General features: G+C 34.6%; 1 protein-coding gene across 8 annotated transcripts in view; it reads right to left on the bottom strand.

The window, feature by feature from the left end:
* celf5a (cugbp, Elav-like family member 5a) overlaps positions 1–14595 on the bottom strand; it is a 388064-nt gene extending 373469 nt beyond the window's left edge. For 7 of the 8 annotated variants that reach the window (XM_056447713.1, XM_056447712.1, XM_056447711.1 and 4 more), the window contains exon 1: positions 14190–14548. In XM_056447713.1, the coding sequence (XP_056303688.1) occupies positions 14190–14547 (358 nt within the window). In that variant the 5' untranslated portion in view covers position 14548. Of the gene's footprint in view, positions 1–14189 lie in introns of all 8 variants that reach the window. The other variant, XM_056447706.1, reaches the window with a different exon arrangement.
* Positions 14596–14840: the final 245 nt, after the last annotated feature.

The raw sequence follows: 14840 nt of genomic DNA on the forward strand, positions 1-14840 counted from the left end.
CTCTATTAGCTGATTAACCATGTGGATGGATGATTACAGCCTTCTGAGCCTACTAGTAGGCACAGAAGGCCCCTACTGGCCCATATCTATCAGCTGATATCCACTGATGATGCCCATTCATGCAAATGATAACATTCGATGCCAGTATTACTTGGGTCAATGTAGCTCTTACAAATAAATCCAAGTAGTATTGTCCATAATGAAGTCTAAAGCCTCATTCACACTACAAGCGACTGGCAGCGGCAAAGCATCAAGCGACTGTTCTTTTCAACGAAGAGCGAGCAACTTCTGGCCACCTCGGTCTACGCGGTGACAGTGACCATTGGCGACCAGGTGTATGTTTACTTTTTATTATTTTATAAAATATAATAAGGTCATGCTATAGTTCAATAGTTCAACAAACAAGTTTATTTTTAGAGAGTTTCTTTTCTTTTTAGATTTTGTGCATCTCAGAGAGAATGTTTTGTTTTTTAAAGGTTCTGTATTTGATCAACTCATTTGAATCAATCATTCAAAGATTTGTCCATCACTTGCTTTGTTTAGGTTGCCATAACCAGGCCAGAAACCAGTACAAAAACATGTCTGAACATGAGAGACATCTAGAACATGTCTAATCCAATCTTTGCATTGACTTCACATGTAAATCATTCGCGCTTCATCCATGTCTGCTTACTGCACAGGCTGCTGATTGTGAGGGCGCAGATGAGACGTCATTTTTCGTCATTTTTTGTGATTTTTCGTGATGTCTATAAGTCATGTAAAACATTTAATTGCAAACTGAAATAAATATATTTAGATTATATGGTTTAGAATTTGAGTTTTTATGAGATTATTTACATTTTGCGATTATTTCACGTTTAATTAAGACTTTTGCAGGATGGCAAAAATGTGTGACTTTTTGTTGATTTTGCGCTGGATTCAGCGATCGCAGAATTGCAAAAAAAACTAGGGAGTCTAGTTAATAGAACTGTAGAAACGAGTTAGCATAAATAAAAATGAAAAAGACAAAACAAAGCAAACACTTAAACATAGGTTTGCATCAAACCTATTAAAAGGTTAACAACCACACGAAGGCAACAAAACTTTGAATCTAATGTAGCGAAAACGTTCATGATTACATTGTGTTAGTAAATCTGCATATTATTGGCCACAATTTTTACTGGAAAAAAAATTGTTCATTTGGATTTACATTTTTCCTAAGGTAAGTGGTTGCAAACTATTTATAGGGGCTGAATTTAATAAAATAAATAAATAAATAAATAATAATAATAATAATAATAATAATAATAATAATAATAATTCCTTACATTTATATAGTGCTTTTCTGAACACTCAAAGCGCTTTACACATTGGAGGAAATCTGGAGGTGTGCAGCATCCACGTGGATGATGTGACAGCAGCCATATTGCACCAGACCGCACACCACACACCAGTCATAATATGGGGGAGGTTAGGAGGCCATGATGAACAGAGGCCAGTAGGCAAATTTGTCCAGGATGCCGGGGTTAAACCCCTACTCTTTTTGAAGGACATCCTGAGTTTTTTAACGACCAGAGAGTCAGGAACTTAGAAAGACGGCATTCACTGAGCAGTATAGGACTCACACAAACCACTGGTTAAGTGCCCCCTGCTGGCCTCACTAACACCACTTCCGGCCGCAACCTAGCTTTCCCATGTGGTCTCTCATCCAGGTACTGACCAGGTGCAGCCCTGCTTAGCTTCAGTGGGTGAGCATGTGAAAGTTGCAGAGAGTTAGCTGCTGGCAAATTAGTTTTTTTAGTGTTAGTACAGCACGGGTCACCACTGAATGCATTTGTCCAGCAAAACCAGTTCAGAATGACCAATCTAAAAAAGTAACCTTGAAAACAAATCCCAGCATGCACTAATGCAAACCTGATGTTCTAATCCCGTCACTCTCTTAACATGGTGACATTGTGCTACATCTACCCCGCCACACCTCCCCTTTCATATTAAATCCCTTTGTTTCCACCCTCTCCTGTCTACCTGGGTGGATCCGGCTCTCCCATCCTGTCAGAAGGGCCCGTCACTCCGCCGGTGCCTCCGGATTAAAGGCACCATTTGTTTTCAGTGGTTCTGACAATCACTCTATCTCTCTCAGTCTGTTCATCTATTGTGCTTAGCCCTCTGCCTTACTGTCATTTTTCCCTGTCCACTCGAGCTGTGTGTGTGCGTGTGTGCGCACATGGCATTTGTCACAGCTCCCTGACTGACATAATGGCCATGCCCTCCTTCCTGAGATCAAAGGAAGTGGAAAAAGGCTTTTCTGCTCAAATTCCAATGAGGCATTTACATATTTCCGAGCCGTTCTCATCAACGCCAACAGAATCCTTCTTTCGCTGTTCATTAGTCAACCGTGCTGAGTGTTGATTTATTTTCCTCCTGACAATAAATCTTTAGTTCAGGAAGCTCGGAAAACCAGAACAACGGTTTCGAATGGAGGAAATGTCAGGAAGAACAGTCACGCCAATGTATCACACGTTTCATTCCCTGTCGTCATTCTCTCTTTACCTCCATAAAAAAACACCTCTGAAATGAGCTTGTAAAAGTTTACTGCACAAAAGAGTAAACATTAAATAGAAACTAATAAGGAATTGACGTCCATTTTGAAACGGTTCAAGAAAAATCGAGCTGCGTAAAAAAAGAAGTAATTTCTTCACCACATGCGTCACTAAACATACTAAATTTAACATCTTAAAGCAAGCTGTTCTCACTGCCTGCCCAATACACAGCTGTCTTTTATACCATGAAAAAAAGAAGACTATAGAACTGCAATTTATAAATGATTTTGAGAAATGAAGGGTCTAGATGTGTCCAGATTTTCATTGTTTTCTGCAGTTAAGGTTTTAGAATAAAATCAGTTTTCACATTTGCTTACATTTTGTTTGTTATCTGAAAAATGTCAATCTAAATTTGTACTTATCAATATACACTGTAAAAATTGCAGGCTTTCACACAATTCATTCAGGCTGTCCTAAAACAAATCGAATAAGTAAACAAATTTAAGTGGAATGAACATAAAACAATTAATTTGTCATTAAAAAATATTAAGAATTATGTTGTTTAAGCTAATTTTAGCTAAGTAGTTTGAACATGTGGAAAAATCCTTTATTTGAGTGTGTACAGTAAGTAGGCCTGTCACGATATCTACTTTTTGTTGTACGATATATTGCATCAAAACATATTGTGATTAACGATATTATTGTCATTTTAAGACCATTTTATGCCACTCTCACTATATAATGCCAGAATGACAATATAATAGCATCATAATGCAAGCACACTCTTGCAAAGAACACGTAATATTGTATTCTTAAGAATATTTAATTTAATTATAGTCATTTAAACAATTAGGCATTTGAATCAGAATGTGAAAATGCTTATCTTCAATAAATAATAATAAATGTTAACAAAAAAGTGAAAGGTAAAGTAATAGAGGCTGCAATATCTGGTACCAGATTTATTTTCAGTTGTCAGACACACGCATGAAAAAATACTAAAGTAATTTAGATTAAATACTATAGTGTTTTTCAACCATACTGACACTGACACCTCCAATAGAGAGAAATGTTGCCCAATCAGCTAAAATGCTGCTAGAATTGGGTTTTATGCATGGGCGATATACATAAAATAACTGAGCCCATGTCCATGTGTTGTGCGATAAGTCGATATATTGATTATTTTGACAGGCCTATAAAGTTCAATGTTTTTGCCATTGTTAAAATTTCCACATTGTTGAGTTCCTAGCTTTTACTGGCAGACTTAACTGAAGAGTAAATGAACAGTACAAAAGCGTTTACCAGCCAACATAACTTTTTTAGTAAAGTTCACATAGATTTTTACATTATTATTTAGTGTACAATCACATTCCACCACTTTCGATTCTGCTTTCAAATATATTTGAATTAGGGCTGCACGATATTTAAAATCCTGACATTGCAATATTTTATTTTTCTACGATACATGTTGCGATATTGTATTTAATTTAACCAGATGAAATTAATAGCTCTATTTGGAAAGAATTTACATAATGTTATGTTGATCATGATGATTTTGTAGAGTGCATTAGCATTAAATATAATAAACAAAATCAAAAGTATTGATAAAAACAGTAGAGCAAAGATATACTGTAAATGAAACAAAACAAAACAGTTACACAAATTGAGGAATCGAATGTAAAATAACAGAATAGTTTTCATTGTTTGTATATATGCTTACTTACAATCAATCTTTCTTAAAGTTAAAAACATTTCTTGTGTATGAATGCTTTGAACGCTTACACAATTACAGGCCTTAAAAACACAAACACGATCAACTGTGGCTCCTGGTCAACGATAATCCCGCCTCAACTTTGCAGATCCTGTGATGTGACTATCTCAGATGCCCACAATAGCAATATCAATATTGAAACAATATATTGTGCAGCCCTAATTTGAATATATGTTTTGTAAATGCAATCCCTATTTACCACATTTAAACTTACACCACTGGTCGAGCTAATGTTGTTATGCATTGTTGGAATGGTTGCAATTTCAACTAACATTTGCAAACGTCAATGCGAAATAACTTATTAACTTAAGTTATCACGTGTGTGAAAAATGAATGCATATTGCTGAAACATGATACCAGCGATGGATCTGAAAAAACAATTGTATGGTTTGACTGCCATGACTAACCAGTTCATTTCTCCAACATTGCATCATACCAGTTAAGCAACAAGTTATGACATTTTCAGAAAATGCATTCCTGATAAGCATACAAACAAAGTAATGTAGTGCCACAGAGCTGCAATACTTACAGTTGTCATGGAAATTAATAATGAATAGTTCATTTGAAGTTATAGAAGAAAATAATTTAACTTCAGACAGTTTCTGATTTCTCAAAACAAACATTTTGTCAACACCCAAGAATTTTTTGTTTTTAAAAGATGTCTAATAGATGTCTAATAGACGTCTAAACATAGTCGTCTTGGCTAAAACAAGGCTAAACTTGGGTTGTCACTGAAAATCTAGTAGACGTCTAAGAATAGGCCAAAACTAGACTATAGTCATCAAATAAACAGAAATGAATGACTACACATTTAAAGTCTGTCCAATCTGTCAATTTGACGACTAGTTTAGTTTTGGGCTATTCTTAGATGTCTAGATGACAGCCCAAGTTTAGCCTTGTTTTAGCCAAGCTGTCTATGTTTAGATATTAATTAGACCTCTATTAAACACAAAATTGTTTGCTGGGTATACTTTTGCTAATAAACTTTCTAGAGCTTAAATGAAAAGTTCAGCCAAAACTGAAAATTCTGTCATCATTTATACAGCCTGAATTCACCACAAACCTCCTTGAGTTTCTTTTCTGCTGAATACAAAAGAAGTTATTTTGTTAAATGTAGTGAGCCTGTAACCATTGACTTCCACAGAATTAGTTTTTCCTGTTTACCAGTTTCCAACATTCTTTAGAAAAGCTCCTTTAGAAAGAAACTCAAAAAGGTTTGGAACCACTTGAACATGAGCAAATTTTTATTTTGGGGTGAACTTTCCCTTTAAGCTCAATGTGCAGATACCTAACTATTTGTTGTTGTTTTTTGGTTAGCTCGTTTGTTTGTTTTTGTTTAGCACCCAAAAGTAATTATGATATTTATATTGTAATATTATTTTGAGTTATTTTGTAGTTTTTGAAAAAATTATATAGATGTCCTATATATCCTTTTTTTTTCCTTTTTTTTTCCTTTTTTTTAAGAACATGATTCTTGTCATAAAGGGGGCATTTATTAAATGTAACAAAATTGTTAAATTGTTAAATATTTAGTAAAATTTTAAATAACAGGTTTCTTATTGTATTTAGTTTCAAATGAAATTATTGCTCCATTCATTATTGCTTTTATTACTATTGCCATTAATATAAAAAAATAATAAGAAGAAGAAGAATTATTATTATTATTATTATTATTATTAGTAGTAGTAGTAGTAGTAGTAGTAGTAGTAGTAGTAGTAGTAGTAGTAGTAGTAGTAGTAGTAGTAGTAGTAGTAGTAGTAGTAGTAGAGGGATTTCTAAAGGATTGTGTGACGCTAAAGACTGGAGTAATGAAGTTGAAAATTCATCTTTAAAATCACTGGAATAAATTTAATTATAAACTAACTTTAAACAGTTATTTTATAGTGTAATGACGTTTCACAATTTTACAATTTGTTCTGAATTTTTGATGAAATAAATGCAGCCTTGGTGAGCTGGAGAAGCTTATTTTAAAACATTTGAAAATCCTACTGACCCCAAACTGGTAGTGCATACAGTTGAAGTCAAAATTATTAGCACTATTATTAGCAGTGATTTTTTTACATTTTTTCAGATATTTTCCAAATGTCATTTAACAGACCAAAGTATTTTTTACAGTATTCCCTCTAATATTTTTTCTTCAGGAGAAAGTCTTATTTGTTTTGTTTCAGCTAGAGTAAAAGCAGTTTTTAATTTTTTAAAAACCATTTTAAGGTCAATAGTATTAGCAGTGTTGGGGATAATGCATTACGAGTAGAGTGAGTTACGTGATAATATTACTTTTCTAAGTAAGGAGTAAAGTAACGCATTACTTTAAAACAAATAAGTAATAATATTTGAGTGAATGCGGGTTACATTTTAGTTTAATTAATTTGCTTTTAAAGAATAAATTGCTGAGTTTAAATTTAAAATAGTCATAATGAATCACGCAGTCAATGAGAGAACATGTTCATTATTTTGAACACATCAAAGTAAAGGTAAAGGGTATTGTCTCATTGTACAGTGATTTTACTTAAGACAAATAGTACAAAAGTAGTAAACACATTGCGTTAAATGTTCAATAATCTGTATATATAAGCTATGTATAGCTTTGAGGTCAAGAAGTTCTCAGATAACATTATCCTAAAGGTAATGTTTTTAAAGGTAAATAAAGGTGTTATACAAAGTGCTGTTAATTGCAGAGCTCCTCTATTAAAAAACAAATTAAAAAACAAGATCTGAAAGAGATCAAGTCTTAGCCAGCTAATAAAAAAGTACAGTAACACAAAAGCAACTCAAAGTAACGCAACTAGTTACTTCCTTTATGACTAACTTAATATTGTAATGCATTACTTTCAAAAGTAGCTTTGCCCAATACTGATTATTAGCCATTTTCAGCATTTTTTTTGTTATACAATGACTTGCCTAATTACTCTAACTTGCCTTGTTCCCTTAACTAACTCAGTTAAGCCTTTAAATGTCACTTTAAGCTGAATACTAGTATCTTGAAAAATATCTAGTAAAATATTATTTACTATCATCATGGCAAAGATATTATTAGAAATGAGTTATTAAAACTATTATGTTTAGAAATGTGCTGATAAATCTCTCTGTTTAACAGAAATTGGGGTGAAAACATATATACAGGGGGCTAATAATTCTGACTTTAACTGTATATATATATATATATATATATATATATATATATATATATATATATATATATATATATATATATATATAAAGATTTGTATAACATTTATTTTTCTAATTCAACAGCAGTGAGTTGAGAAGTGTTTTCAAATCACAAAGCAATCTGGTAAGCAGCATGACGCAGAGGGAATCAGGTGGGCTTTCTATTAGCAAACACAGCAGACATTATGACACGTTTGAAGACCAGCTTATTATCAGCCGTAAAACCGGCCACGAGGGAGAGATTCACAGCATCTTAGAATAGCACATCAATAATTTCGCTTTTGTGTTTTATGTTCGGTCCACAAAACGGACATGTTACGGAAGGTCACTGAACCTCTTTCCTCGGAGGGTTGTCTAGAATACTCTACTGTATGTGCCATCTCCTGATGAATGGTAATGGCCTTAAAAAAAGCACATTTTCCATCTAAAAAGAGAAATAACCTTCTCCGCATAAAGGGAAGTCCATCTAAAAGCAGGTAAAGGGGAGATAAGTGGCCAGTAGCTCAAAGCAAAGCTTGCCGGTGGAGGAGGGAACATCTCATCCTGACATTCAGAGCTACGGTTCCTGCCAGAAGAGCTGCTGAAGCATTGCATTTTTTATGAATTGGCCTTGTTGTGTGTTACAGTATTTACAGATGTTTGGGTCTTTGGAATGTCAAACTTTTAAGGCATAAAAAAGCCAAGGAACATATTTGACTTCCAGAGTGAAGCCAGTGGCCTTTTTTATATTAAAGAAAGACCTCATAAAAATAACTTGTCAAGCATGTTTTCAATTGAAACTAAGAATAAAACAGAATATCCAATGTCGAACTACATTCTACAGTTCATTCTTGATCGTCTTTTGGGTCAAAAGATTTTAAATGTTTCCTAAAAACTTTATGGTCTCTTATAGGACTAGGGAATCAGTTATCATGAATTCCCATGATTATCATTTAAATTAATGATTTATTCATGGATTAATTGTTAACCTTAATAATGGGAGATGTGTCTACTTCAGTGGAACATTGTCACAGACATGACAAGATATGTAAACGACACTCAAAATGGTTTTACTGTAAACAAAAGGCAAGTATGATGATACAAAGAAGCAATGGTTGCTTGTTTAGTCTCATCATTTAATGATTGAATGTAATGACTATGACTAATGACAACATCTCAGATGTACACACTGGCAAACTGGTGCATGTGTGTGTCAATGTGAGAAAATAGATGAAGTGTTGAAGGTCCAAATTGCAGATTGAATGCAGTTTCAAATGGCTTTACATGATCCAAGCCAAGGAATAAAGGTCTTATTCAGTGAAATGATAGGCCGTTTTCTAAAAATTTGTTTATTTATTTCACTGACCGATAATGCTTGCACCCCTATACAGGACATTTCACAATTGTAGTAGTTGTATTGGTCCAGAATCAAGACGTAAATTATACAGTTTTACTTTTGGTTTAATTAGCATTCATTCTGTTATTTTTTAAGATATATTGCAAGACAAATATATTGCATTTTTGGATGTCTGCATTTAATTATCATGTATGACTTAGAGGAAAAGAAGGTACAGTGCTCAGCACAATTGAGTACAACCCATTTTGAAAATGAATATTTTTATCCATTTCTCAGAAAATATAGGCTTTGTATTTTGGTGCATTTAAACAAAACAGAGTTATTAAACAGATATATTTATTAAAATAATATTTTAGTCACAAACATATTTAGAAATTGAAAGATAAAAGTAATTCAAGCTAAATATTGCCAAAAAAAAATTACAACTTACAAAATGTTTCCATTTTTTTGATTCTCCTGATTTTTCCTCTTTGAATTTTTATTTAATATTTTTCTATAACATTTAAATTTGGGTGTACTAGTTTTTGGACCATTATCGTAAGTTATTTTGTTAGATATGCTCCAGATTTGGCTTCAGTACTGACTAATCTAATGTATATGCACAAATATAATATTGTATAGCTTCCTATTAAAAATATGAATTTGAAAGGATACATTTCTGGGGGCTCTACTTATATATGCTGAGCACTGCAAGTTTGAGAAGTCTGTTCTTTTTAAGCTCTCATTTTGTGACATCACATTTTGGTTTTGGTCTGAAAACAGCCAAATTTCAGCCAAACTACATCAAGCTTTGTCTGGAAGAAGTCCAATATTCATTTTTTCTAGGTTCTCTTATTTGCTTTGCATTAAGATTTGAATGGCAGCATTCATAATTTATTCCATCAAGACTTCCAAGTGTAAACACATCCTAAATATATAAATATAAACCAACAGAGTTAAAAGCCTGATCTCACGAGGAAATGTCAGTATTTTATGTTTTGTCAGTTCAGTCGTACGAAAATGTACAATTTTAACCATTTAACTACCCCACCAAGAAAAAAATGTTTGAATTGCATTTCCTAACTGTTAACACACTCAATGCTTTTTTTTAACACATCCCATGATTTCTAAAATATGAACCTCTACCAAATGGTTTATGTCGGATGTCGGTTTATGGTAAAAGTAGAGGAATTAATACATATACTATGAAAAATCTGAAAATGTAAAGTGCAAGACCTATTTATTTTAAAAACATATTCAAAATAAAACATTTTTAAATACTATTTTATCTTTATTTTTGAAGTAAGCCATTAAATTCTCATTTAACATGCTTTCTTGTTTTTTTTTACAATAAATATAAAATCAAGTGTAGTAGTGAAACAGGATTATGTTTGTTTGATTTGCTTGTAAACCAACAATGCTGTGTGTGTAAACCATTAATTAAAACAGTCATTCTTTAAATTACTTTAACAGTCATTTTTTTAAAACAGTATAAGCATGGTCGACCGTGTGGCACCCAACCCAACCATCATTGGGGTATGAGCAAATCATACTAAATTGTAAGAATGAGATCTTATAAAATCATACGAATTAGCCACTAAAACAAAAAGTTACGAATTGCAGTGAGATATCATTGGTCAAACAGACAAAAAAAATCCCCCTTCGATAATTACTCAAATTAAGTACAAATATGAACGCATTAGCTTGAACACAACATGGTTGAAACAAATAAAATAGGTTTTATTTTCCTATTTATAAGTCGTTTTATGATGCTATTTTTCTCCAAGGCATCAGAACAATCTTAGTCCTAGCTCAACTCTTTATAATATTGGAAATCACATAAAACTACAATCCAACAGGATTAGCTTTACATTTTATAAGCACTGAAACCTTTCTACGGCCCGGCTTTCAGCTTTTCCACAGCCCCCCTGCTGCTCAATCTGTCAGCATGAGAAAGAACAGAAATTAAAACTGTTTAATACTTCATACCATTTTTATATACTTTATACTAAGTTCTCAATCCCTCATAAATGTCTAAGCACAATAGGTCTCTTGAAAGCAGTTAGGTATTGATACTCCACATTAGCAGATGTGAATGGAGCAGCATTAAGCACAGGCAATCAGACAGCATCAGTTTTAGTCTAAAGAATCTTGTAATGTCTTGTATAGGGTTCAGATGCTCTCCACGCCTCTTGTATTGTAAGTTAATGCAAGCTTATCCTTGGACATCTTCACCTGCGGAGTACAAAATGTGCATAAGAGGCTTTCAAAGCAAAGCCACAATAGTCTATTTATGCTAAACGCAGCGAGAGATCTATATACCACACTCATGAAAGATTACAAATACAGCATAGCAAATGTCTCAAGCTTTGCTGTGCATGTTAAACCCCATTTCCAATCTGATACTAAATATAAAAACTTTAATAAAATGCTGAGCTCAACTGATCACAGGTGAAAAGCCTGAAGGGGAAAAGCTCACTTGTTAATACAAATCAAGAGGCAGCAATCGTTAGGCCCATGAAACAGACCTCATAATAGTTGTTCATATTGAACACTGCAGGCTAAAACGACTACAGCATGCTTTAATTGCAAAGAAGCAGTCACTGTAAAGGGACAAACCAAGTGATCCAAGCGACCGCAACCTCAGACAATAACTACAGTTGCTAATCCTCCTCCGTCATTATGGTCATGGTTTATTACCGCGCTTAGCAAACTAATGCTGTGTTTTCCTGTGTGGATTAGCAAGCTGACTTAGCACCGAAACATGCTCCCCACTTTGAAACCAACATATGATCCCTTTAGTCATGATGAGAACTCTTTAAAACAGAGCTCAGCGATGAAACAGATATACAAATGTCTTATTTGTTTGGCCAAAACGCTTATGTGCAGTGAAATCATATTCATAGGCTTTCACAACGAGTACTGACAAACATTCATCCACTGTGCTCCTTTGTCAGGTTTTGGATGAAAAATTGTATTTGCATCCTCAGCCACGCTTTAGCCAAACATTTAAACAACCTTGGGGTCTACATCACCAATGCAGTCCATATTGGGACTGCTCGCAAGACTGCACAATCTCTAAGCTGACAAAAAAAGTGTATGTAAATATTTGCTGACTTGTTCTTATCTGCACATCCCCTCACAGAATAATACATAAGATGAAAAGAAATTCCATCTTGAAGAGCCAATTCTCCGTACGATTCTTTAGAACTCATATTCAGTTCCTGTCCCAAAGGCAAAGCACCACCAGTACAATCGGATGAAAAACAAATTGGGTCTATGATGGTGTAATTTGGCACTGACAGCGAGTTCATAATGATATGTACAGAACCAGCAATCATTTACATAAAAAAACAAAAGCAGCTATTCAGTAATTAGGTCAATTTCTAGGTCTTCAGGAATTAATAATAGGCATTATAATAAATTAAAGTTTAGTTTTAACACAAGCACATCCTCCTTTTTTAACAACTCTAAAAAAATGGTTTCATAATTTATGCTTTGCGTGGAACTTACCCACAACACCCCTTATGTTACTTATAAATGGAAAATTGCCATTATAAAAATACACAGGAAATTCCTGAGGGAACCCAATGGCTCAAAAATGCAAATTTGCTTCTGGTTTTAGAAGTACAAACTGGAAAGCTTTATAGCTCTATGCCACCAGCTAAAACCAGCTTGACCAACCTAGACAAGCTGGGAGCCCAGCCAAAACCAGCTATATCCAGCTTAAACCAGGCTGGTCAAGCTGGTTTTAGCTGGATTTAGCTGGTCATTTTCCAGCCTGACCAGCTAAGACTAGGCTGAAAATGGCTGGAAACCAGCCTGGAAATGGCCAAAACCCCTCTAAAACCAGGCTGGTCAACCAGCTATAACCAGCCAACCAGCCTAGGCTGGTTTAAGCTGGATTTTTCAGCAGGGAAGTTATGATTGAATTGCCTCTTGTTACAGTTATGAACTAGTTTGATAACATGCAAGAAATGCTTATGGGCCAATGACATGTTCATTGAAATGGTCTGTACAGGTTAAAACTACAAACAATATAATAATCGACATGCCACTGCAAGCCACTTGATGAAAGATGGATAGAAGTGTGAATACCATTTCAGTTCAGAATTGGCACGCTTTCTTAACCGTCGACTTGATGTAGACTAAGTAGCCATAAATTCCCCTCTGAAACAGCACATTTTGTCTTGCAAATCCTCTCTAAAGCTTAAGCATTTGTCACAGAGACCTAAAATTAAGAATAAATTAACATTTCAACCCATTTTCTCGACTCAAACCGTCCAACTTGGCCAAATGAAAACTCACAACTCTCGGCCATGAAATCAATGTATAAATTCTCATTACTCTGACATGTTAAACACAGTTAAACCCCATACGAAGCAGTGCTTCTCACGGGGTAAATAACGTGGATGAACGCTTGAGCAAATAGAGCCTTATTAGCATAATTATAAACACGCCACTGATATGAAGGCTAATAGTAACTGACACTAACGAAGACAAATGTGGATATTCTCTTTCCGACACATATCGCTTGAGGATAGCAAATGCCAAGAACAAGATTATACCAAAAAGAGGGTTTAATTTTAGTGTTATTCTTCTTGTTTAAGCGGGGTGTATGACGTAGCCTACTCCATGTCAGTTGTCAAACAGAGCGTCATGCCACAATATAGGACGCGCTGTAGTTCGTTATGACGCACAAAAGAACGTGTTCCAAGTGCAAATATAATCAAAAGCATACAGCTTCACTTATGTATAACTGCTGGGTTATTATTTGCATTTCATAACGCTCACCTGTCTGGATCATTAACAGCCTGCCAGTGTACCGAGTGAGACAGTGGGAATATTTCCCCATTGAAAAGAATAGATATGCAAAAGACTCTTTAAATATGAATTATTTTCTAAGCCTCTTTGCCCCAGTTCCAAAGCAAAGCATCCAATATTAAACTGCCATAAAGAAAGGCGTTTATTTTAGAGAATAAATATAAATATTCATGCAAACAACCATGCTAAACTGAGAAGTTGTCTCTTAACGATGTAGATTAAGTGTAAATAGTATCTAAAGCGGCCTTATATATATATATATATATATATATATATATATATATATATATATATATATATATATATATATATATATATATATATATATATATATATATATATATGGGTTTAATGTTGACATGACAGTGGATCACATAAAAATGCATGATTCATATTAAATATTAGAATATTGCATGCGTCACTAATGAATTGGGTACATTTTGTGCAGAAAGCAAAATAATATTTGTAAAATCTAAACATTCACCACGTCTAATTATTATTATTGTGTCATTCCAAAAACAAACAATAATATATGGTAGTGTTTACAAGATTAAATCACTACAAACTCTCATTAAGGGAATCACGCGTTTACCTTTGTGCATGCCGGTGTATCGGTCCTTTAATACTGTCAATTCGTGGATTTTCCCAAACTGCTCGAATAATGGTTTCAGGTCTTTTTCCTCAAGGTTCCGCGGTATTTGCCCGATAAAGAGTTTTATGGCATCTTGGTCTTTCATGGTGCCGTTCTCCGGATGAATGGAGATGGATTCTGACCCGTTCATGGGTTTAGGAAATGGGATCTGAGCGTACTGGTGCTGGTGCGGGATTAGGAGGAGTGGATGTTGGGTCGGTGCTGCCCCGGGTCCAGTGAAAAGCAGGCTGGAGTAAGCGGGATGGGGCGGCTGTGGGTGCTGCTCCCTTCTTGTCTCAGTCTGAGTGAATCTGGCCATTCTGAGCTGGGAGCAGACTGGATAATAATAATGACAACACACACACATACACACACATACACACACTAAGAGAGAGCGAGCAGTCAGCTGGAAACACAGACTTACTTTCTCGGCGATACACATACGCACACAGTCAGAGTATATGTTTAGGGGGTGGGGGAGATTTTGAGCCATTTGTTGCTCCAGAGCGACACCCAGCGGCAAACGCGTGCTGTCTGCCAGGCCCACCGTCGACAGAAAAAAACACCTTTGTTTTCCTTTGAGTACTTTTGTTCCGTAGCAAAACGAAAAAC

This window comes from Danio aesculapii, chromosome 22 (assembly GCF_903798145.1).
Source record: "Danio aesculapii chromosome 22, fDanAes4.1, whole genome shotgun sequence".
Taxonomy (NCBI): domain Eukaryota; kingdom Metazoa; phylum Chordata; class Actinopteri; order Cypriniformes; family Danionidae; genus Danio; species Danio aesculapii.